The 23,697-nt window shown below is 43.7% G+C and overlaps 1 protein-coding gene across 1 annotated transcript in view; it reads left to right on the forward strand.

The window, feature by feature from the left end:
- Positions 1-23,697, forward strand: part of SCRN1 (secernin 1) — a 62,583-nt gene that overhangs the window by 26,602 nt on the left and 12,284 nt on the right. The window contains exons 3-6 of the mRNA XM_069461856.1: positions 8,054-8,235; positions 15,864-16,066; positions 19,601-19,795; positions 21,986-22,151. Of these exons, the coding sequence (XP_069317957.1) occupies positions 8,054-8,235; positions 15,864-16,066; positions 19,601-19,795; positions 21,986-22,151 (746 nt within the window). The remainder of the gene's footprint in view (positions 1-8,053; positions 8,236-15,863; positions 16,067-19,600; positions 19,796-21,985; positions 22,152-23,697) is intronic.

Raw genomic sequence — 23,697 nt, forward strand, 5'->3', positions numbered from 1 at the left:
ATGGAAAAATGAACAGAAGGTACAGAGTGTTCCCATATGCCCCATCGCCTGTCTCCCAGTTTCCCCTATTACTAACCTCTTGCAAAGTGTGTACGTTTGTTATAATTGATGAGCCAATATGGGTACAGTATTATTAACTAAAGTCCATAGTTTACACTCTGTGTTGCATATTCTAGGGGTTTTGACAGATGCATAGTGACATGTATCCATCATTATAGTATCACAGAGAATATTTTTAATGCCTGAAAAATCCTCTGTGCTTTGCCTATTCACCTCCCCCTCCCCCCACCCCTGGAAACCACTGATCTTTTTACTCTCTCCATAGTTTGGCCTTTTCTAAAATGTCATAAAGTTGGAATCATACAGTATGTAGCCTTTTCAGACTGACTTACTTTACTTAGTAAATAAGCACTTAAGGTTCCTTCATTTCGTTTCCAGGCATGGTAATACATTACTTTTTATAACTGAACAATATTCCATTGTCTGCATGTATCAGTGTATTCGTCCATTCACCTTCTGAAGGACATCTTGGTTGATTCCAAAGTTTGGCAATTGTGAATAAAGCTGCTATAAACACTTGTGTGCAGGTTTTTATATAGACATAAATTTTCAACTCATTATACTTTTTAATGTAATTTTACATTTTGAATAGGTAATATGTTTATGTAGTTCAAAGATTAAATGATATTAAAAATGTTCACAGTAAGAAGTCTTTCTCCTCACTTGTCCATTTCTACTCTGATACCCCTCCTATATAACCCTTTTCTTAATTTCTTGCATACCTTTCCAGAGTTTTATGCAAATACAAAGAAATGAATATCTGGCCTTATTTTCTTTTTTTCCATGAATGTAGCACATTATATAGACTATTTTTAAACTTGATTTTTTAAATATATAATTTCAAATTTCAAACAAAAGGTCTGTAATTTGCTTTTCTCATTTAACAGCATTTTCTAAAGATTTTTCTATATCTGTTCACAGTGATTATCCTTATTTATTTATTATTTTTACAGCTGCATAGTAATCCATTGTGGAGATGTGCCACAATTTACTTAATTAGTCCTCTATTGGTGGACACTTGGACTATTTCCAGTATTTTGCTAGTCCAGAAAGTGCAGCTGGGAAGAGCCTGTGCACATGTCATTTTGTACATGTACATGTGTGTAGCCATGGGATGTGCTTCCAGATGCAGCATCACTGGGCCATAGGGTAAAGCTTTTGTCATAACTGACCTCCGTAAGAGCTGTACAGTTTCCTGCTGACTTTTCTACCCTCATTCTTAGTTGTTCTCTCTCAGCTTGCTCCCTGGGCCCCAGCTACACAGAGCTGCTTGCCATTTCTTTAACAAACAACACTTGCATTTTTCTGTGCATTTGCTCTTTCTATCTTTTGTCAAGAATCTCTGTCCTCTTCCCTCCTCTCATCTACTTGATAGACTCCTATACATCCTCCGAGGCCTCAGCACCAATATCCCCTCCTCCCTCTAGCTTGCCACTCCTGTATGAACATGTGGCTCTTTATGCCTGTCCTTCCACAATAAATCATCACCTGAAACTAGGGGGATGAGTTCTCCCTGGGAGTAGGTCTTGTTCTGCCTTCCCCTTCACAGATCCTTGGGACGTTGAGCCCCTCTGAGACTCAGTTTCCTCATTTTCCGATAGAGATCATAATACCCACCCTGCATGCATTACAGGGCTTTTGTGAGATTTGTGTGAGCTAATGCACGTGAGCACCTTGTCAACTCTAAGGAGAACATTGTAAAGAGAGGAACTTTTTCCTTCCCTCCCCTCCCCTCCCCTCCTCTCCCCTCCTCTCCTCTCCTCTCCTCTCCTCTTCTCTTTTCTCCTCTCTTTTCTTTTCTTTTCTTTTCACTAGTGTTGAAAGATTCTTTGACCCTGGGTCTCGTTCTCAAACTCTTATCTTTAGCGTGTGCTTCTGAATCTGCTTTTGAAACTGACTCTTATCCCTTTAATTCCCTTGCAGTTACACCTATCTCTACCCCCTGTTCTTGTCTCAGGTACAGAATGATGGGTTCTTTTCCATACTTGGGCCTGTGAGCCACAATTACTATCATGTACCTTTCATACTAGTGCTTGTTAAAATACAGACTTTTTTGTTCAACTATGAAGAGTGAGAACTTTCCATAAAAACCCAACTATTCCTCAGCGATTCCATGGCATTTAAAACACACATGTCCTGAGGTTTCCCTAGAAACATCATACTTGAGTGCTGAGGCCCCAGGAACTCATCTCCTGAGAATATAACCATGTGCTAAAAGTCACCCTGGCTGCTCATCCGCCCACCCACCTTGGTCCACCCACCCACCCCTCCTCCTCTGTTTGGGCAGTCCTGTCCCCATCGTCTGCCATGTGTGAAGTTCGCTTCACCCAAGCCTGGAAGAATAAGTAAGATCATCCAGCTCAGAGTTCCCCAGTTTCCAAAATGACACTGGATGTTTTTGTTCAGCTGTGCAGTTGGCAGATTGGAACATCATAACTATATTCTTTAGTCTTTCCCATGTGGATTCTGACCTTTCAACAACTTCTCTTTTGAGTGTGGAGGAGGATGGATATGTATATATACATTTTTGAAAGCCCCTCTGTCCTCTCTGAGGATGCTGTAGCACCGTCCATCATAGAGCGCATCTCAACTTTACCTCAATTCCTGCTCCTCCCTCTCAGTAGGGGGTTGAGGAAGCAGATGGATAACTTCCTGGGTTATGATGTTCTCCATGTGTTTGTGTCTGTCTGTCTGTCTGTGTGTACGTGTACACACATGCCCATGGACAGTATAGGCCTGTTTGTATATGGTTGAACTTTCTATTTAGGAAAAAATTAATCCAACATTAGAATATTGTTCCAGAGAAACAGTGGATTTCGGCTAACATTTACAATATTTATACTTGGTGCCCAAGAGGCTAATTATACCACAATTTATGGAGACAGAATTCTTGATAAAGTTAGATTTGACACATAATATTTTTTGAAAGTCTGTTATTTTTCAGTAATAAATCTCATCTCCATTGTTTCCCTGCTTTAAAGTTTAAAGTCTTTGTTGTTTCCTTTTTTGTTTTCTTGAAAGCTAGGTTTAATTTATGTCTGTTTTCTGTAACATGAAGCGCTGTATGGATTCAGTACCCTCAACGAGTTTATGTAACTTTCATGATCTGGGGCAGGCTCCTGGTAGTTCATTTCCCTCTTTTTAACCAATGAAAATATTTACAAGAAGAATAAAAATTACCAATTAATGATGGCTGGTAGCATTGTTAGTAAAATTGTCCAGATGGAGGCTGTATTTGTGGTGTGTGGGGTGTGTACGTGTATGGGGCTGGGGTCTGAATTTTAATTCCGAAGGTTATTTCGTACAATAGGAAAGCACAAGTGATTCTACCATCAGAGAGAGCTGAGCCAAGCTCCATGGCTGTGGGCAGATTGTATGCTCTTCTTTCTGTCTGCTTGTCTATTTTCTTTTCTTCCGCCCCAGGAGCAGGAGTCCTCGACTGGTATGGAGTCAGGAGTATCTCCCTCACTTCCATGAGAGAGAGGCTCAGCAGGGGGCTTCCTTCCTTCCATAATGTCCACTTTCCAAAACGCATTTCTGACCTCAGGCCTGTGCATTGCCCACCCTCAAAGATCTTAAAGCTTCAGGGAAACAAAAAGCAGTGCTTCTAAAATACGGTTGAGTTTGTAGCCCTCTGATCTCAACACCTTCTTTTGTCTTTATTTAGACTCATATGAACCTTAAGGACACATTTTCTAAAACCAGTCAAATAGTAGCAGGACAGTGGGGTAAAAAAAAAAATTAAAAACAAACAAGCTGGTTGTGGTGGTGTGCACCTGTAGTCCCAGTTACTTGGGAGGCTGAGGTGGGAGGATCACTTGCACCCAGGGTTTCGAGGCCAGCCTGGGCAACATAGCAAGACCCCATCTAAAAATATGTATATATTTAAGTATATATATATTTACATATATTGTATATATACAATTTAAAAACAAATAAAAACTCTCGGTGATAATTAGCAGTGCTGCTTTAGAGTTGCAAATTTTCTAAAACTAAAAGCATTTCCCCTAAAGGCTCCCATTTTCCCTGCCATTTTCCCCCACCCTGACAAGTTTGGCTGACTCATCAACTCATCTCACAATGGTTTTCACTGGTGGTGCCAGGGTTGTGTTCACCATCTGAGTACAGTAGGACAGGCACAATGGTTGCATTTCATTAATTGAAACGTCCATTGTGTGAGCGTCTCTATTCCCCCTTTCACTGGGCGAGATCCAGAAACAGTGTGTGCTGGAATGTGGATGGGGCAGGCGACAGCATGAAGCTGATCTTGCTTTTCATTTTTGACACGATCACACAAAATAAGGAAGGGCTTGCTCTGCAGAAGAGTTGCTTTTGTCTTTGTCTCCGGGATATATTCCAGGCTGGTCTTTTCTGTCTTCCAGCCAGGGGTGGGGGTGGGGTGGCTACCTGAGAGAGCAGCAAGCTCAGGACAGGCGGTTCCTTTAAATCCCCATGATCAGCATTGGGCAGCGCTGATATTTAAAACTATGCCTCACCACTGCTCTCCTCTCTGGGTGTTTTTACATTGTTAGGTGGCTTTGGCACCCAGAAGTCGCACTAGCTGACAGATTTGTATTATAAAAGGCTGGGTGGGAGCAGCCATGGGGCAGCAAGACCAATTGTTCATCTGTTTCCACTGCTCACTATAACAGCTTCATGACCCAAGATCATGACTGCAATCAAGAATCATCTCTGTGAAAATCCATCTTTTAAGTGGTGAACACTTCCTTTTTTCTTTTGTTTTCCTAATAGAAATTTTGGCTAGGAATTTTGACTTGGGGAACTAAATTGGTTTTGCCACACTGAAACAAGAGTTCAGGTGGTGTTTGGATATTTTTCCCTGATGAAACCTCCTGGATCTACTAATGAACATTAGTAATGTGGCAATTGCAAAGGTTGGTGGATTTTATTTAAAAAAAAAAAAATGATTGTGGAGTTCATGTTCTAGATGGCTGACTTTACAAAGTTTAGCTAATTACCTCTTGTGTAAATGTTCCTTGTTTTGTGAGATTTGCTCCCAAAGTGGGATTTTAAATAACCAGTCTATGTGAGACAAGTGCGTTTATTCCCTCCCCCCCACCGCATGTGATTAGCCAGCTTTAAAACACAATGGAGCAGCGTGAGTGGCAGTCACAGAAGGGCCCTTGTTAGTCCCGATGCTCTGTGGTCCGTGACAAGGATGCCACAGGGGGCATAGAGGGGAGTCTGGCTGCATCAGCTTTCAGTCTCATGCTTGGGAGGGGCCGATGTGGCCCATCTGGCTGCGCGGGGATCCCCTTCCTTCCTCATCGTTCTGAGTTTGGCCTGAAAAGTGTCAAGTTGGCTGCATATGTTTTGAACTCCCACAAAGACCATCTGGTCTTTTGATTCCATTGTCAACACTGTCAGGCAGTCCTTATTGAGCCTTGCAGTTTGGTGTCTGAGTGTCATCACAGTCACTCCCCCAAGCGGTACAGTGAGGACCTCTCTGGACCATGAGCACACCTTTGACGTCACCATTTCTGTCTTTTCTCTGGCTCTTAGCTCTGTCTGGAATACCTTGATGTCTGGCCCAGTTTTCAAGATCAACTCAAGTGCCACCTGCTTGATAAAGCCTCTAGCCACTTGGATGTGTTTCCTCTTTTCCTTGGACCTTTATTATACTCCCTTAGACCCTTGTAATTTATCCATCCACTCGTTCATCCATCCATCCATAAAAAAGGTTTATTGATGCCTAGTGTGCACCGGATCTGGGATATGTCAGTGAACTAAACAACAAAGATACCTCCCTCATGGAGCATGCATTCTAGCTGGGGGAGATGGCGTACGTAAACCGTACATGTAATGAAGCAGTCGGTTAGAAGGGGAGAAATGGAATGGAATAGGAAAAACAAAAAGCAGAGCAGGCTAGGGTTGATCAGAGGGGCAAGGTGGGAGGAGGGGGCAAGATGCTGTAAGTATGAAGTAGGCAGGCGTCAGTGACACTCACTGAAGCTGGCTTGGTGGGCACAGTAAGTTGTGTGTGTGTCTTCTTCTTCCTCCCCAACAGAAAGGACAGGAACTGGGTGTCCTCACTGATTTTCTGCCAGCAGCAGTGAGCACAGAATGCCTTGAGTATAGTTGGTGCTCTATAAATAATTGGCAAAATGGCAATGAGTGTACAAAAATGAATTTGAGGACAAAACCCCAGCATTTCCTATTTTTATTTTTTCCTGCTTTTTTTTTTTTTTTTTTTTTACAAACTTTATAATAAATAATCTATGCTTAAGAAGCTGAGATTCCCTCCCTATTTACTCATTCTTTTTAAGATAAAATTTGTCACTGGTGCTCAGTGGGGACAGGGGTTTTGGAAAGCGTCAATGCCTGGACTACTTTTTTATATGGAAAAATGCAATCTTAAGATATAAACTTAAATTCCAGTTAGAAGAGCACAGAGAAGCATAGTTTGATTACAGCTTTAGCCAGCTTTTTGCTCTACAAGAATCATTTTTTAAAATAAATAGTCGTTGGGAACTGCATCGGGAAAAACATCTCAAGAGTGCATTTTATTATTAATTTGCTATGAAAAACTAAAGGGTCTCTTGACAACTTTCAGACTTAATTGGCTTTCAGTTTACAAATATTTATCAAGTGAAATGACATCATCCCTGTGCAGAGCAACACCTAACATGAAGGATGCAGATACAGAAGTCACCTGACCAATGAGTATGTGCCGCATGCTGTCAGCTCTTACCTGAGCTTTAGAGATTATGGGAAATCAATGCAGAGTAACTCTCCAGGCTGCATTCAGTTGATATAGCTGGGTCTTGAATAATAATAATAAAAAAAAACTAAGACTGCAGTAGCTTTCAGCTGCCCCATTTAAAATGTAAATGACTGCTGCAGCTGATAAAATCCTCCCTTGAGAGCTCAAGAGCTCTGCCTCACTTAGAGCATTGAACCCCATACTGCTCCGCCACACAAAGGGTGTGTCATAGGCTCATAGAATGTCAGGGGCAGGAGGCCCCTCTGGATAACCTAGATGTGTGGTTTTCCAACTGCTCCAGCCCAGTCCCCGCCGTGGGCCACAGTGTGGGGAGGGTACAAGCAAAAAGAGGTGGGCAAGGCTCTGAGGGGTCCCCCACCCTGGGCCCCTGCCTCTTCCTCCTTCTATTGCAACACGCTTTGACCAGTTTTACTGTGTTTATGCTTCTGTCTAAGAGTTTGTGTGAAGGAAGGGTTCTGAGGTTTAAAAATACTTTGGAAGAAATAGTTTCATCCAAATTAGCTCCCTCGTTTTCCAGGTGAAGACGCAGCATCCGGGAGAAGGTAAGGCGTCGACTGAGTGGTGTGTGCCGCGGCTCTGACAGCAGGCAGGAGTGCACCTCTGTGGGGCTGTGTCCTTCCGTGTCTGCCTCACTGGCCTGGTGTGAGAGTCAAATGGGACACAGGAAAGCACAATGCGTTAATATAGAGAGCATACATTGTAACGCAACAGTTAAATGTAAATGTTATTGTCATGCTCTCTCTCCCACCACTAGAGCAATCATGTAGGTTGTCAAACTTGTCCCAGGAAGCCCTGGGGATCATCTTAGGGCTCAGAGACCTGCCTTCTTCACTCAAAGCATCTTCCCTCTGATATGCTTTCTATGCTAGACTTCTAGGTAACGTTTCTTTTGAAGATAGGGCTCCTAAGTAGCTGTGTTTGCTTGAAACGAGGGCAGCCATCTGTGCCTATCGAAACGAGCCGGCACAAGATGTTTAGGGCAACAGTTGGCTGAATACCTGGTTCAAGATGATCAGCACATCTCGTAAGCGCTAGGAATAGACTGGTTTGAACCAGAGACACTGAACTCACCATGGAGAGCTTAAGCTACATTGAGACTTGGGGTGTCTTTTGAATCGGGGTGTTCCCAAGGCCTTTTACTTCTTGGCTCTGTTTGTGACTCATGCTATGGTTCGGTGGAAGTACCAAGGTGGGCACTAAGTGGTACCTGACAGGTGATGGCGCTTTTTTCTTGTCTTTGTTTTTTAGTGCACTTACATTTCCATCGACCAGGTCCCGAGGACGCATGCCATAGTGATAAGCAGACCCGCCTGGCTGTGGGGGGCAGAAATGGGAGCCAATGAACATGGCGTGTGCATAGCCAATGAGGCCGTCAGCACCAGGGAGCCAGCTGCCGAGACGGAAGCCCTGCTGGGGATGGATCTGGTCAGGTACTGCACGGTGATTCTTTGAAACAACTGCCCAGAAAATGTTGGAAATGGAGACAGGGTTTATTTTCCCCAGACCTCATATTTTATAACATAATTCTCCCAAAGATGATGTGTGCCTTTTGATATAAACTTTGAGATAATAGCAAAAAGGAATAGATCCTAATGGAGTATTATTCATCAATAAAAAGGCATCAAGTACAGATACACACTACAACATGGTGATCTTGAAAACATCATACCGAGTGAGAGAAGCCAGACACAGAAGGTCACCTATTGCATGATTCTGTTCATGTGAAATACACAGAACAGGCAAATCCATGGGGGCAGAAAGTAGTTAGTAGCTGCCTGGGGTTGGGGTGAGGGTGGGGGAATGGGGAGTGATTCCTCACGGGTGTGGGGTTTCTTTTTGGGGTGTTGAAAATGTTCTAAACTTAGATTGTGCTGATGGTTGCACAACTTTGTGAATAAATTAAACACCAAGAAAAAATATTAAAGAAATAGAATATAAGAAAAAAAATAACTGAGATCACTTCTCTCCTTTCTCCTCTACGTCTGAGTTGTCCTTTCTTCCTGTCTCTCCTCTCCCAGCCACTGTGTAACGGGAGGGATTGGCTGTGTAAGCTGGTTGCAGAAGGACCTTTGCTCACTCCTGTGTCACAAGCACCAGAAACTGTGTGCCTGGCACATAACGGTGATCAATAACTGAATTTTGGATGAATGACCAAAGTAGAGGGTGGGATAGAACAAAACAACATTCTGAAATGGCTTTCTTTTTTCTGAAATAATGAAGTGGAATAGAATCACAACCTAGTTTGAAGAGGTCTTGGATTTCAATGTGGATACACCAAGTATATTACCTCTCTGGGTCACCCTCATTTTTTCAATATGAGGTCTAGATTTCACGACCTTCAAAGAACCTCCCAAAGCTAATGTTCTAGAAAAAGGAATAGGAGTTTGACATTGGTTTTCTAGGGGAAATTGCCCATTTAGACGGAGTCTTCTGCAACCCACCCTTCTGCCAGCTGAGGGAGAGGTCTGATCGGGACCCCTTTTTGGTAGCACAGTGCCTTTATGCCTCCTTACCCTTTCTTATTATTCCTGGTTCTCATAAACTCAGAAGGAGCAGCTTCCCTGGGCTGGGGAAAAGGCAGAAAAAGCCTCATATTTACAAGTTGTTTTTTCTTGATTAGCAGAATAAAATGTGTAACAAGTTTTGATATTATCTACCTAGAGATAGCAAAAACAGAAAAAATAAGTTTTGAGCTTATGTTTTCACAGCTCTCCTAGTATTTTTTTTTTTTTTTTACCTCTGTACTTAGTAGAAATCCTGAAAATAAAGAGTTAACAATAAAAAATATGCCCCATTTATTCCTCCTTTATGACCTTGTGCTTTGAGTTATTATATTTGCAGTACGGACCTCACAGAACTGGCAAAAATCACCATTTTTACAGTTGATTTCTAAGGGATGACAGAAGAGAATGTTTTTTTCTTCCTTCAAAGCCTCTGATGTATCTTTTTAAGATTATCAGCCAATAAAGCAACAGGGGTTTACTGAACATCTACTTTGTACTGGACTCTGTGGGCACATGAAGAAGCTCAAAGCTTCAAAGACATTTTAGTCTGGTTTCAGGGAAAGGACAGAAAATTGAGGAATGCATATTTTAAGAACAATTTAAGAGAGTAGGAGAGAGGTCACTCAAGGCAATCTGAGATTTGATGTCATGTCAGTGGCACAGAATTCCAGGGGATGGCCTTTAGCAAGCACTGCTGAATGTTCAGAGATTATCACAGACTGGGCACATTTGGGAATGCTTTGAGGAGCAGGTGTATTTGACCTGGATCTATAAGGCCAAGGGAGGTAGACAGAGAAGATATATTTGGCACATAATCGGTTCTGTGATAGGTAGCAAGGTCTGGGACAATAATACATGTCAGGAGTAGATGACAGGGTGAGAGTCTAACCGTAGCCATTTATTTTTAACTCCCTCCCTGGCTGGCCATGTCCAGCTATTGCAATAAAAAGGATGTGAAGAGGATCCTGTCACTGGTAAATTCTCCGTGGTGAGGTTGGGGCCACAGGTATCTGCACCTTGAGTGGATCTTTGAGTTCAGGGTCTGGTCTCAGCTTTAAATAGGCTGTGATCAGTTCAGCCAAGCATAGTCAGAACCCGAGGGGTCATAACCAGGAGGCTTCCTGTATTAATTTCTAAGAAGCTTCAGATGATGTTGATGTTGCGGATCCACAAACCACACAGTTTGAGTGGCAAGCTTCTAGAGCAGCGGTTCTCAAAGTGCGGACAGCGAGCAAGCATCACTTGGGAACATGTTAGAAATATAAATTTTGGGTACCCACCCACATCTACTGAATCAGGAACTCTGGAGGGCGGGGCCAGCAACCCGTGTTTAACAAGCCCTCCAGGCGGTGCTGATGCACAGTGAGGGCGGAGAACCACTGCTCCAGAGGAGACCTGCTGTCAGTTGGTTGCTGTCTCAGGCGCCACTACTTCCCCTGTCCTTGCTTGTACTCTGTGCCCGCTGCCATCTCTCCCCTGGGCAGCTCCTGTGAGAGCAGGCTAGTCACATTTTGCCTCCGTTTCAAGTGCCTGCTACACTGTGGTTGTTTGTCCGAAGGCTCTGCTAGTTGCCCCTGTATAGACGTATTTTGGTCCTTTGTGCTTTCCACCAGCACATGAAATCCAACCTCAGTTCAAAGAGACAATTTAATAGGCACTGACTTTAAGATAAAGGTAAAATTTGTATATGTTTCTTGGAGGCTTGTGGGAATGCAAGCACTAGGCAATACCGTGCTTATAATTCATTTTCAGTGATGTTTATGCTAAAAGCTAAGCTTTGTTATTTTTGATCTACTGATCTCTGTGAGACTGACCATTAGTCTCCTTTCTCCCAAGAAAAAGGCACATAAACACATACACACATTTTTGCATGCTTCATGGAGTTGGTTCCAAGTAACAGGTAGCTGACAGGGGCTAACATAAAAAAGGAAATTTATTTCCTGGATGTCAGGGTGTCTCTTATAAGGTCAGTTGGCTATGATGGTGCACCTGGGCCTCAACGTGGGTGAGAAGTGGGAGGCTTTTGGAACCCCTTAGTCAGTGGTGTGCCACTAAATGCTTAATACCCATCTTGACGGTGGGGAGGGGCAGCCCTGGTTTGTGGCCTTTTCCAGTTTCTGTAGCATAGATATTCTCACCGTGATGAATTTCAAGCTACCAATGGTTTAACAAGTGGCTCAAAATTCTTGTATTTTAACCATCTACTCTCGGAGCTGGCACCAGCCGGCTCCGGCAGATCACTGCATTCTCTCAGTGTTTTGTGCCTCTTCTCCCCTTTGCACAACTGCTTTATTCTTTTCTTTTTCTGCAGACTGGCTTTTGCTGCTCCCATTTATGTTTAACATTGACCCTGAAACCTAATCAACCCCAATACTTCAGAATATCTTGTAATTCTGGACACCCTCCATTTGCCCTTCAGTATGTTAAAAAACACAAAAGTCCTTAAAAAGAGGCCAGTGTGAAAATTTGGAAAGATCTGTAGCTTGTCTTTAGATGGTTGGTGAATGTGCCTCTCAGGTGATTTGAAAGGAGGCCCAGTGTCTGTAGGAGGGGAGAACCTGTGTAATTAGTTATTCCCTGAAAGCTATTGCAAGACAAGCTTTGCAAATGTTATTTCATTTCATTCAACTCAGTGAAGTAGGTCTCTCTACCTCCATTTAGCAGGTGAGGAAACTGGAGCGTAGGAAGGTGACGGGCAGGGCCTGCTGCCTGCTCCTCTCTGAATGAGAGCACACTTTCTCCCTTCTGCTCGCAGTGAGCTTGGACACCAAGAGATGGAGATTGGGCAGAAGGTTTCACGTGCTCTTCCCCCCAATCGAGGCTGCACTTTACATTCACAGCCAGTTCTCACCTGTCTTGCTCCATGTGGGCCACGACAACAAATACACTGGACTGGGGGCTCAAACAGCAAGCACTTATTTCTCACTGTCCTGGAGACTAGGAAATCCAAGCTCAAGGCACTGGCAGACCCATGGTCAAGGGAGGGCCTGCTTGCTGGTCTGCAGGTGGTCATGATCTTTTTGTATCCTCCCGTGGCAGAGAACAGAGAGAGAGAAGACAAGCTCACATGTCTCTTGTTAGGAGGGCACTAATCCCAGCATGAGGGCCTCACCCCAACTCTAAATACCATTGCATGGGGTATTAGCTTCAACATACGAATTTTGGGGGACACAACCATTCAGTCCATAGCATCACCTTCCTGCTTCTAGCCTCTGGCTGGGAATGTTCTGATGTCCAAAAGATCAGGAACCCAGGGGGCCTTGCAGACTCGTTGACTGTGGGAGGAGGGAAGATTATCTGCAGCTGAGTCCAATAAGAACACCAGGCTCTTCCCTCTAAGGGCAGGGGTATTGACTATTTTTTATTACTTTTCCCTAAACAATGATTATATATCCATGGTAAATCTAGTTTTAACTTAGTTTTGCCTTATTGGGGGTACAGAGGAACAGTGGTCCCCCTAATCTGTGGAGGCACAGGTATGGGGAAGATAAGCAGAGTCCCTGAACAAAGGGCTTTAAGCAAGGGAAGTGCAGAGGTGACTCGTCCTCCTCAGTGAGATGTGTTAGCCTTCCAGGACTGGGCAGAGTGTGCTTGACGTGCCTATGAGAAGGTCACGGCTCCAAATAAAGATTTTCCTCTAAAACTAGGAACTGAATCCGGAAGTGTCTAATTCCCAGACCCAGAACAACGTGCACAAAGTGCACACTTTGGAAGGATTTGAATTGCACTGAAGGTAGATGTCAGAGCGAGACTCTAACTTGGCCTATTTAATTTCTTTCCTTTCCTTGTCCTTGTCCTGCCCATGCTGAAGTGTAGCAGCCAAAGTGAAATTAGGCAGGGGGGCCAGAAAGTGCTGTCCTCATCCAGAATCACATGGATCTGCCTCATATTGGAAGTGAGACGTTGGGAATGCTTGAAAATAGCTGTCGTGTGACTTGTGGCCCTGGATCACCACAGGTCTGGTCTCTCTGGCATCTCCTCCATCCCCAGTGACGTGGGATTCATCTGCATCTCAGTCATAGGTGGCAAGTGTGTAACCCCAGTGGTATTCAGGGCCCTTGTGCTGTGGAGCAGGTGGTCCTGTCCTCAGACTGTGGCTGGGAGACCAGGTGGGAATGGTCAGGTGGGAGAAAGGAGTACCTCTGACCCATGGTCCTGGCATGAATGGTGGGAAGGTGAAGGCAGAACCGTGTCTGTGATGAGTCTGCAGGTCCTGCTGCAGCCGCTGTGCACGTAGGCCACTGCATTCAGTGTGAGGGGCAAGTGCAAGCACTGGGGCCTCACTGTGGAATGCAGTCAGGCAGAACATCAGGAGAGCATGTTAGAGATCCAAAAAGAGGAATCACAAACTCCAAACATGGGGACTATTGCACCTGGCTAGGTGTTCACGTGCTCCTAGCACATGTTTACGTGGATAAGTTGGAGCCCTACAAAGGCCCTGGGAACAGGGTTCTGCCTGGAATGCGTGTAAGGCATTGTGACCAGGGGGGCCACCAGGGGCCTGTGGAAAGGAGCAGGGAGGCCCTGCAGAGGGCACAAGTCTGGGCTGTGAGAGGCACTCCCAGCGTACTTGTTTGTTCCAGATCCTCAAGATGAGTGCTTGCTTCTGCTACTCCTCTTTGGAGAGGGTGACATTGACCAATGGAAAAGTCTACTTAATTCAGTCTTCTAATGGTTTATTTTTTCATTGCTCTCCTAAGGTCTTAGGGTTCAGCTTTGTAAATCACTGCCTTGTAACCAAGTCTTCCTAAATAAGCTTAAAATGAGAAACATCAAATGAATTGGTATATAATTATCTGACTATGAAAATAAGCCTGTTACAAGAATCAGTCCACAGCATATTGTTGTATTATCTTTTCTTCTCCCTGGCAGCCCAGTGAAATCCTTTTAGCATCAAACTGGGTAGATTTTAACAGTTATTACTTCTCAAGTTGAAAATTCCCCAAGAACTGGCTTATACCACCGTCTTACTAGCTCCATTGCCCCTGTTCTGAGACTCTTGTGTTCCTGCCACTGGAATTATAATTTGAGTGAACAGATGAATAAGTGGAAATTTACTGAGTACACATCATGCTCCATCCTCTTTCTTTTTTTTTTTTTTTTTTTTTTTTTTTTTTGTTGAGACAGAGTCTCACTTTGTTGCCCAGGCTAGAGTGAGTGCCGTGGCGTCAGCTTAGCTCACAGCAACCTCAAACTCCTGGGCTCAAGCGATCCTACTGCCTCAGCCTCCCGAGTAGCTGGGACTACAGGCATGCGCCACTATGCCCGGCTAATTTTTTCTATATAGATTTTTAGGTGTCCATATAATGTCTTTCTATTTTTAGTAGAGACGGGGTCTCGCTCAGGCTGGTCTCGAACTCCTGACCTTGAGCAATCCACCCGCCTCGGCCTCCCAGAGTGCTAGGATTACAGGCGTGAGCCACCGCGCCCGGCCTCCATCCTCTTTCTTAGCAACTTGAAAGGGAGGTCATATTGCTTTCACTTTACAGTGAAAGGGAGAGGGAGGTCATATTGCTTTCACTTTACAGATGAGAAAATCAGTTTGGAAAGGTCACATTACTTATGATCATACAGCCAGTGAGGAGCGGCACCAGATCTAGATGCTAGGTCCATTTATCTCTGAATCTTATGTTTCTCTGCCACAGTGTTCTACTTCTTGAAATTTACTGACCAGTGCTTATCTGGTCCCAGCACTAGGGCTGTGTATTTTCATGGTCATTATCTCATAAACCCATCCTTATAACAAACCTAATGATGTGGGTACTCATTCTCTAGATAACATAAAACTGAAGCCAAATATATTATGTAACCTGCCCAAGGTCACACAGAGGGCCAGATCTGTACTCTCTTTAAAGAGTCTATTAATTGGAAGGGCCAGGGAGAGATGCAATGTCTCACTTTAGAAAGAATATGTATTCTTTTTATAACTGAAGCTGAAAACCACACCAATGGATGTGGGCTGGTAGGTAGGAGGAGAAATGTGTAGAGAAAGGATTGATCACGTCCCAGCCAGCTGCCCATTCCTAATGAGATCTCTGAGCAAATTATATGGACAGAGGACAATGGCTGGCAATGGAACGCTTTTATTACTAAGCAAAATATCTGGTGTTGATTAATAGAGATCAAGGTTGGACGGGGCAGAGACTTCCTTTTGCCCGGGCTGGAGTCAGGAGGGAGCACAAGTCACAGAGAGGTGGTCCTGCTAAGGCTAGAGCTGAGCTTGCCAGCGCCATGGGAGACACAGTCAGAAAAGGGAGAGAGAGGTGGCTGAACTTCCTCTCAAGAGGGAGAAGAAGAAGCCATTGGGTTCCTGACTGTTCTGTGTGGAAGGGGAATGTCCAGAGACAGAAAACAGCCCCATGATTTTTAACTGTCCGTGTGGGAGAAGCATCATGAGTGACGGCGCTGATACCCGGTCCGCATATTGGTCTGCATATTTAACATGTTTACACCTGCTGGGATGTTTCATAACTCAGCCTTACCACTCTTTGATTGCTGTGGGAGTAAACACGTAGCATGAAATAATACGTATACTTCTGGTTCCCTTACTTCAGGCTGGGTTTAGAAAGAGGGGAAACAGCTAAAGAAGCCTTAGATGTCATCGTCTCCTTGTTGGAAGAACATGGACAAGGTGGGAATTACTATGAAGATGCCAGCTCCTGCCACAGCTTCCAAAGTGCGTATCTGATTGTGGATCGCGACGAAGCCTGGGTGCTCGAGACCGTAGGGAAGTACTGGGCTGCCGAGAAAGTCACAGGTGAGTGGGTGTGGATGGTGAAGAGTTTTCAGAAAGGCTAAGATGGGTGTTGCCTGGACGTGCCGTGTCAGACCGAGAGGTGCTGCTGCTGTGGACCTTCTCTGTGCCGGATCTTTGTGCTTACGCATGCCTCTCGTTTCTGGGCATCTGCGTCCAGGGAAGAGCCTGGAGTCTCCTGAACCTGGAGTGAAGGGTTGGCAACACTTGGGAAGCACATTCCTAACAGTTCAGATTTTCTCTTTTGCTTTCTGGGCAGTATCCAGTTTTGACTACCAGCAGCACTTCCATGACTAAAACCACTACTCTATTAACTGGTCAAGGGAGTGGTGATTCTTCCTTCATAAGAGGGCAACAAATCCCTTCACCAGGGGGCTCCGCCCTGTCATCACCCCCAGCCCTGTAGATCTGTGTGCTTGGAATGGCCCCCTAGAATAGGAGCTTGGATCTATGTGAGGACCATGGAATGCCAGTCTGGGCCCACAAGGCCATTTCTCTGTGAGACAATGTTCCTTGAAGATCAGAGGACTAGGTGATCCATGCAGAAGGATTTAGTTCCCATAAAACTGCTGCTCTGTGGTCCTGCAGCAGCATGCTTCTAAGACAGCACTGGAAGGAAATGCCAGGGGTAGGAGTGGTGTCTAACATCATCAGGATGGGAATCCCAGAATGGGTTAAAGGGCTTCCAAGAGGACTAAGTAGTTCTAAGAGAGAATCAGCCAGTGGCGCTCCTATTATATTCCTTAGGACTGGATGATAAACACATGATGTGTGTGCTGTCACTCTCCCCTCCTGTGCTCATCGCAGACATGGCTAGTAGATCACAGCACTCTTCTCTTGTTGAACTTACACTTGGCCTATGTATTTTTCTTAACTGAATCTACCAGGGAGTCTCTTGCAATTAATCAGAAATGATGTTAGGAATGAAACCTGTTTGCCATCCCTGCCCTAGGGGTAAATGGAACTACATTTTACTTGAGTTAGAAGCAGAAGATCTGCAGTAGTTGGGAATCAAGCCTATTTCTGTGTACAAAGTTAGTCCAGTGATCAGGACCTCTCTGGATGATGGGAATGTTGTACTGTGTACAAAATTGCCCCACTGAGGCAGTGAAATCTAGACTGTGGCTTCCTGGCCAAGCTATGGGAAGGCTGTGTCTGCCTGGGCTTGGGGTGGCTGCTTCTCATGGTCACAGGGTGCAGAATGGGCTAGCAGTGCCCATCAGCAATTAGTTACTCCACCCTTGTGTGCCCGGCATATGCCACCAGGGCTTGCCCAACTCTAACAGTGTTTGTGGTGTGGCCCACCAGGTCTCCAACCCTCCTGCGATGCAGGAACTTAAAACTCCTTTAGAAAAAACCCTCCTAAGATGAAGTCTTACTGTTGAATGGTTCCATCAAAAGGGCCAGTGCTCCATGCTTAAAAGCAGACCTATTACTTTTAAGTAGAACCTACAACTTTTTGCTCTGTAACTGCATTTCAAAAGCTGAGCTTCCCTTCAAAATATGGCTTAAAAAAATCCATCTCCACAAAATGAATGTTATCTTTCACTAAATATTTAAATGTCAAAAATCCCCAGCCATTTCTTGGACCCATCGATTTCATGTCCTCTGATCCCAGCAGCGATGTGGTTGACTGCAGGAGGATTTAATGCACTGTGTCCCCAAATGCTAACATTCTTGAGAGCAGATGTCTACTATAAATCAGCCCTCTTGGAAAATAACATCTGTGGAGTTGTTCACAAGAGTAGTTTTTTCCCCAAGATTCTATTTCCAAATAAGAGTATTTTTTTTAATTGCTTAGGATATGAATGATGTCAAAATCACGTGTTTAGGCCCAAACTGTTTTATATTTTGTAATTGTTTAGAATTTTACTTTCATGGTGGAAAGTAAATGATGAATGGCAAAGGACCAGTGCCCATCAGCCAGGAATGCTTATTTTGGAAGTGTAAATCAGGGAAGCAAAACATATGGAAAGAACTCAGTCCAGCACTGATCCTGCCTCTAGGAACTGGTTTTCAGGCACTGATGGCTTTATTGTTGCTTATAGTTAGGCTCGCTCTCTCTTTCACTTCATTTTCCAAGAATTTGGAAGATCATCATGCCCCTTGGAAGCAGCACCTGTGAATGGCCCTTTTGAGCTAGCACTGATAACTTCTTAGTGTTTGCACTCTGGACAGCACTTAAAGCTTGAAGGCCAGGCTGTCCTGTGTGTTTGCAGCTCAGGCTTTGGAGAAGATATAGCTAGCCAGCCTACCAGCTGATACATTTCAGACCCACACCCTCATTCATCAAGGTGGAATGTACTCAGAATGCAGGCATTTCTGATTCTAGATTTGTTTAGTTACACTTCTATTTTTATAAGAAAAAAATTCCCATAGATTTTTCACACACACACACACACACACACACACCCCTGGACATACGTATATGCATGAATACATTCCATTATTTTAAAATGGTTCATTATCATTGTCACTATGTTTTTCTAAATGTTGAGGCCTGAAAAAAAAGTTGAATGAAGAAGTATTCGATTTGTATTTTTAAAAACCACTTATAATTGGGCAGGGGGTGGTGGTATATAGTGTTTTTCCAGGTGAAAAAGAATCAGATTGGGGAGGAGGAATCTTAGTAGATGCTGTAGAGCAGCAGTTCCCAGCCTTTTTGGCACCAGGGACCAGTTTCATGGAAGACACTTTTTCCACGGACCGGAGGGTGGGGGTGGGATTGTTTAGGGATGATTCAAGTGCATTACATTTATTGTGCAGTCAAACCTCTCTGCTGGTGATAATCTGTATTTGCAGCCACTCCCCAGCACTAGTATCACCACCTCAGCTCCACCTCAGATCCTCAGGCCCGAGATTCTCATAAGGAGCACACAACCCGGATCCCTTGAATGCTCAGTTTACAGTAGGGTTCATGCTCCTAGGAGAGTCTAACGCTGCTGCTGATGTGACAAGAGGTGGAGCTTAGGTGGTGATGCGAGTGATGGGGAGCAGCTGTAAACACAGATTAAGTGTCACTCATTCACCCGACCCCTGCTGCCCACCTCCTGCCATGTGGCCTGGTTCCTAACAGGCAGACCAGTACTGGTTTGCAGCCTGGGGTCTGGGACCACAGCTGTAGAGCATTGCTGTAGAGAAACAGCATCTCTCCAGAGGAATCTCTTACAGATTTCTAAGTCTTATTAGTGCAATACCTCTTTCAAAGAACCTTTCGCTTTTTTTGTAAGTAATGGATGCTTGGGGTTTAGTTAGCCAGAATGAAAAGCCTTACATATTTCCTTTTGATTGCAAATTTAAGATCAGTAAAGTGATCCTTGCTCATTTAAAATGTGATAATGCCACGGTCAAGACTGATTAAACCTTTTAGGACCGCTCTTAGAGGGAAAACCAAGGATTGTCTGTTTCTCTCTTCAAAAATTAAATTGATTCCTCCCTGTAGTTAAAATCAGGGTTTTAGGGGAAGGGTAAATTTCCATTTCTTTATTAAGTCTTTGTAAGTCTATTTTCAATAACGGGGCTGTGCACTCTCTGCAGAGGGAGTGAAGTGCATTTGCAATCAGCTTTCACTCACCACTAAGATGGACGCAGAGCACCCTGAACTCAGGAATTACGCTCAGAGTCAAGGCTGGTGGACAGGAGAGAACGAATTCAATTTTTCTGAAGTTTTTTCTCCAGCTGATGATCATCAAGACTGCTGTGCAGGCAAAGACAGCTTAGAAAAACAAGAAGGTGAGTTAGTCAATCCCTATGATTCTCCTTCTCAAACCCTTTGTCTTGCAAATATTTCAGAGAACTGATCTGAATTTAGGAGGGTGAACAAAGGAGGAGGCGGCCTAATAGACTTTGTATGTAGAGACCAGCTTGTGCTAAAACTCGTTGATGTGCAGGCAAGAAGACAACTCATTTTTACATGGTGCTTCCCATCCATGGAGCTCTCCTGCTCTCATCGATGTTATTCCCCTTTAAACTCGGGATGTCATTGGGTTGTCATTTGTGATACTTATTGCAGCCTTCCTTAAACCTCAGTATTTATATATTTGACTTATCTTCTCCCTATATTTTCCTCTTACCTGCCCCACTAGCCTGCTGGGCCTTGGAAGGCAGAGGTGTTGTCTTTTACTCATCTTAGGATCCCCTTGTGATGCCTGTATAGTCGTTTGTTCACGAACATTTGTTGAGTTGAATTGTTGAATTGAATTCTCTTCGCAAGCCCTCTGCTTGCCACCCAGTTACTGACCTAATCCGAATCCATATTTAGGTAAAGGTGGTGATGGGATAGCTTGTTACTTTTGTGCCTATGTAGAAACCCTTCCAAAAAACCCACAATGTTCACATTTTATATTTGCTAGTGATATATATATTTTGTAAGTCAAACTTTTGATCCTTTAGACTAGGGGTCAGCAAACTATGAAATGTTGGCAGCTGCCTGTTTTTATAAATAAATTTTATTGGAATACTGCCACACTCATTTTTTAATGTATCGTCTAGGGCTGCTTTTATGCTATAATGGCAGAGTTGAGCAGTTGCAACAGGGAAGTTTTGATGGAGACTGTGTGGGCCATGATTTATTCTCTGGTTCTTTAAGAAAAAGTTTCCTAACTCTTAATCTAGAACACTTTAGGACTTTTGCTGTAGTACTTAAGTAATCTATTTTAAGTAGAAAGGTAACAAGGTGCTTATTTTTAAAATGAGAACTTAAAAAAAAACTCTAAAAGTTTTTAATTTAAAAAAACTAGCATGATGAAAGTTATTTAATATTCGTGCCAAAACATCAACCGTAAATCTGTTGCAACCTTTGGATCTAGCTACTAATTTCCAGGAAACACAGAGGATGGAGGAACATATTAAGTAACACCATAGGGATGCCATCTGCAAAGCCCAGATTGTGGGAAACTCTACAGGAAAAATGACTGAATTTCTCTGACAAATAGGATACAAGGGCAAAAACAAGAGGCAGAGATTAAAAGAGATTTAGGAGACATTACCAACCTACTGGATTCTGATTTAAATCAATAAACTCATTTATGAGACAGTGAGGAAATTTGAACACTGGATAGTTGAAGAAATCAAGGATTTATTCTTAATATTTTTAGGTATGACAGGTTATAAATAGAGATTTACAAAGAGGATATGAGTTGTGCTAGCAAACCTTCTCCCTATGTGATGCTGTGATTTCATCTTTGTGAACACAGACTGAAACACTGTTTTAACGCATTATAACCAGAGGGGAAAATGTAGCAATGGGACCCCATGTAATCAAGGGTTTGTTTGTCCATTTACCTGTGGTCAGAACCAATAGTCTTAATGGCTCTGAGCATTCTAAATGCCTCTCTGTGTGTATTTTTCCCATTGCAGAGGGGCCATTCTCCAAATATACTATTGACCCTGATGGGGAGAGAGCTTGGTGGACTGTGGATCAACTACACAGACTTTCTCATGGCTTTCTATTGAGTTAATGCATTGATTGAGGTATAGCTAGAACAAAGAGACCCCAAATTAATGTGGCTTAAAGAAAATGGAAGATTATTTCTCTGCCATGTTATAGTCCAGTATTTATGCACAGTCCAGGCCTGGTTACTCTGTCTCAGCACAGGACTTCTATTTCTCGTCCGCTTGTTGGCATCTCCCAGCCAGCAGGAAGGGAGAAAAGAAAAGTAAGGGGCAAGAATTCCCTTTTAAAAGTTGTACACATCATGTCTGCTCACCTCCCATTGGTCAAAATGTATCACATGGCCACGGCTAGTCACAAGGGAAGCAGGGAGATATATTCTGTAGTTGGGTAGTTACATTCCCAACTATAATTTTAACAGTTTTGTTCCTATAAAGAGCAAAGAATGAATGGATTTTGGTTAGTAGCCTGCCACGGTAATATTTCCTTTTTCCATCTATCTTTCTTCCATTTTTTTTTTTTTTTTACAGAAAGCATCACTGTGCAGACTATGATGAACATCTTACGGGACAAAGCCAGTGGAGTCTGTATAGACTCTGAATCTTTCCTCACCACAGCCAGTATAGTGTCCGTCCTGCCTCAGAATAGAAGCTCGCCCTGCATTCACTACTTCACTGGGACCCCAGATCCTTCCAGGTTTGTCTGAGACACAGCCATGCTGGCAGGAAGCCTGTGCTTCCCTTGAAAGCTCATCCAACAAGCATGTGTTAAGTTCTGGACCATGTCCTCTGCTTGGAGAGCAAAGTCGCATATTTCCATCAGCCTCAGTGTGGGCAATGTAGCACAACAGCTTTGATTAAGCGAAGTCCTTGGCTTTAGTCACATAGTGTATTACCATCATGGGATCAAATTGTTGCTTCACATTCATCAAATATTTATTGAGTAAATGTCATGGGCCAAGCATTTTGCTGTAGATGAGGGATACAGAGATGAGCAAAATGCAGCCAGACAGACAAATACGGGATTCACCTGAGGTTTATCAAATAACCGGTTCCTAGGAGTTAAAGGATGAAACGGTCCAGAGGCAATACAGATGGAAGCAACTTTGGTGTACTGGCCACTTCTTTAAGACATTGTGTTTTAGGGATTTGCTTTCTGCCTATGAACTTCAGCCCAGAGGCAGTATTGCACAGTGGTGAAGAACACAGTGTCTGGAATGAACTGCCTCTGTCACTCGGGAGCAGGATAAGTTATTAATACTTAACCTCTCTAAGCTTCGGTTTCAGTATTTGTGCAGTGGGGATAATGCTAGGCCCTGCCTTTATATGGTTTTGGGAGGATTAAGTGAGATAATCCAAGTAGGTTTAACTGTTATTTATGAAGACTGTCTCTGATCTAGCAGGCAGACAGCTGCCCCTCTCCCCAGTAACGTTCAGTCATGCACACTGCAAATCACAGCATCAGTAGCTTAGATCCAACCTTCCAGTGGCTTCTAAATCTAGTCACTGTTAGAATTGCTTGGGGGGGGGGTTTGAAAAATACAGATGCCTTTACCTAACGCTCTTGTACCAGAATCTTTGAGGTGGACCTAGGAATCTGTCAGGTAAGTTGGATCCCCAGCCTGGAAAGCTCTAGAAGACTACTCATTCCAGTGGGTTCTCTGATGTTTTTCAGGTGTTGTTTGAATGTCAGCTATGCAACCTTTGAATCTGCTGCCAGGGATTCTGCTGCTGTTAAATTTCATCCTTTTTTCAGCCGAAAATATTTATTCTCCTCTTACTGTTTCAGGAATATAAGACAATGATTGTGTCTAGCTAGGAGTGGTTCTTAGATGACTTGGGGGAAAAGCCATGTACCTCTTATGATCTTTTGGCCTTATTTTTTAAACTACTGCAAAAATATCAATAGATCCTTCTAACAAGACCTGACTGTCAAACTCCGTGTAAGCTATTCTTAGTTTTTCATCCACTCATGCATGCAACAAACACTTATTAAGCCCCTACTGGGTACCAAACATTGTGCTTGTTGGGTACCAGGGATGAGGTGTGTATAAGGAAAAAGGTGGCACACATGCAATGATGGAGGGGAAAACGTCACAGAGGAAAGAGCTCTTGTGCACTGGGCTTTGTAGGCAGAGTGGGAGTTTACTAGGTGCAAAAGCAGGGATAACACTCAGGGTAGAGAGAGTCACACGTACAAAGGCAGAGAGGCATGACACAGCATGACCCAGGGCAGCATCTGT

Source organism: Eulemur rufifrons, chromosome 29 (assembly GCF_041146395.1).
Source record: "Eulemur rufifrons isolate Redbay chromosome 29, OSU_ERuf_1, whole genome shotgun sequence".
NCBI lineage: Eukaryota > Metazoa > Chordata > Mammalia > Primates > Lemuridae > Eulemur > Eulemur rufifrons.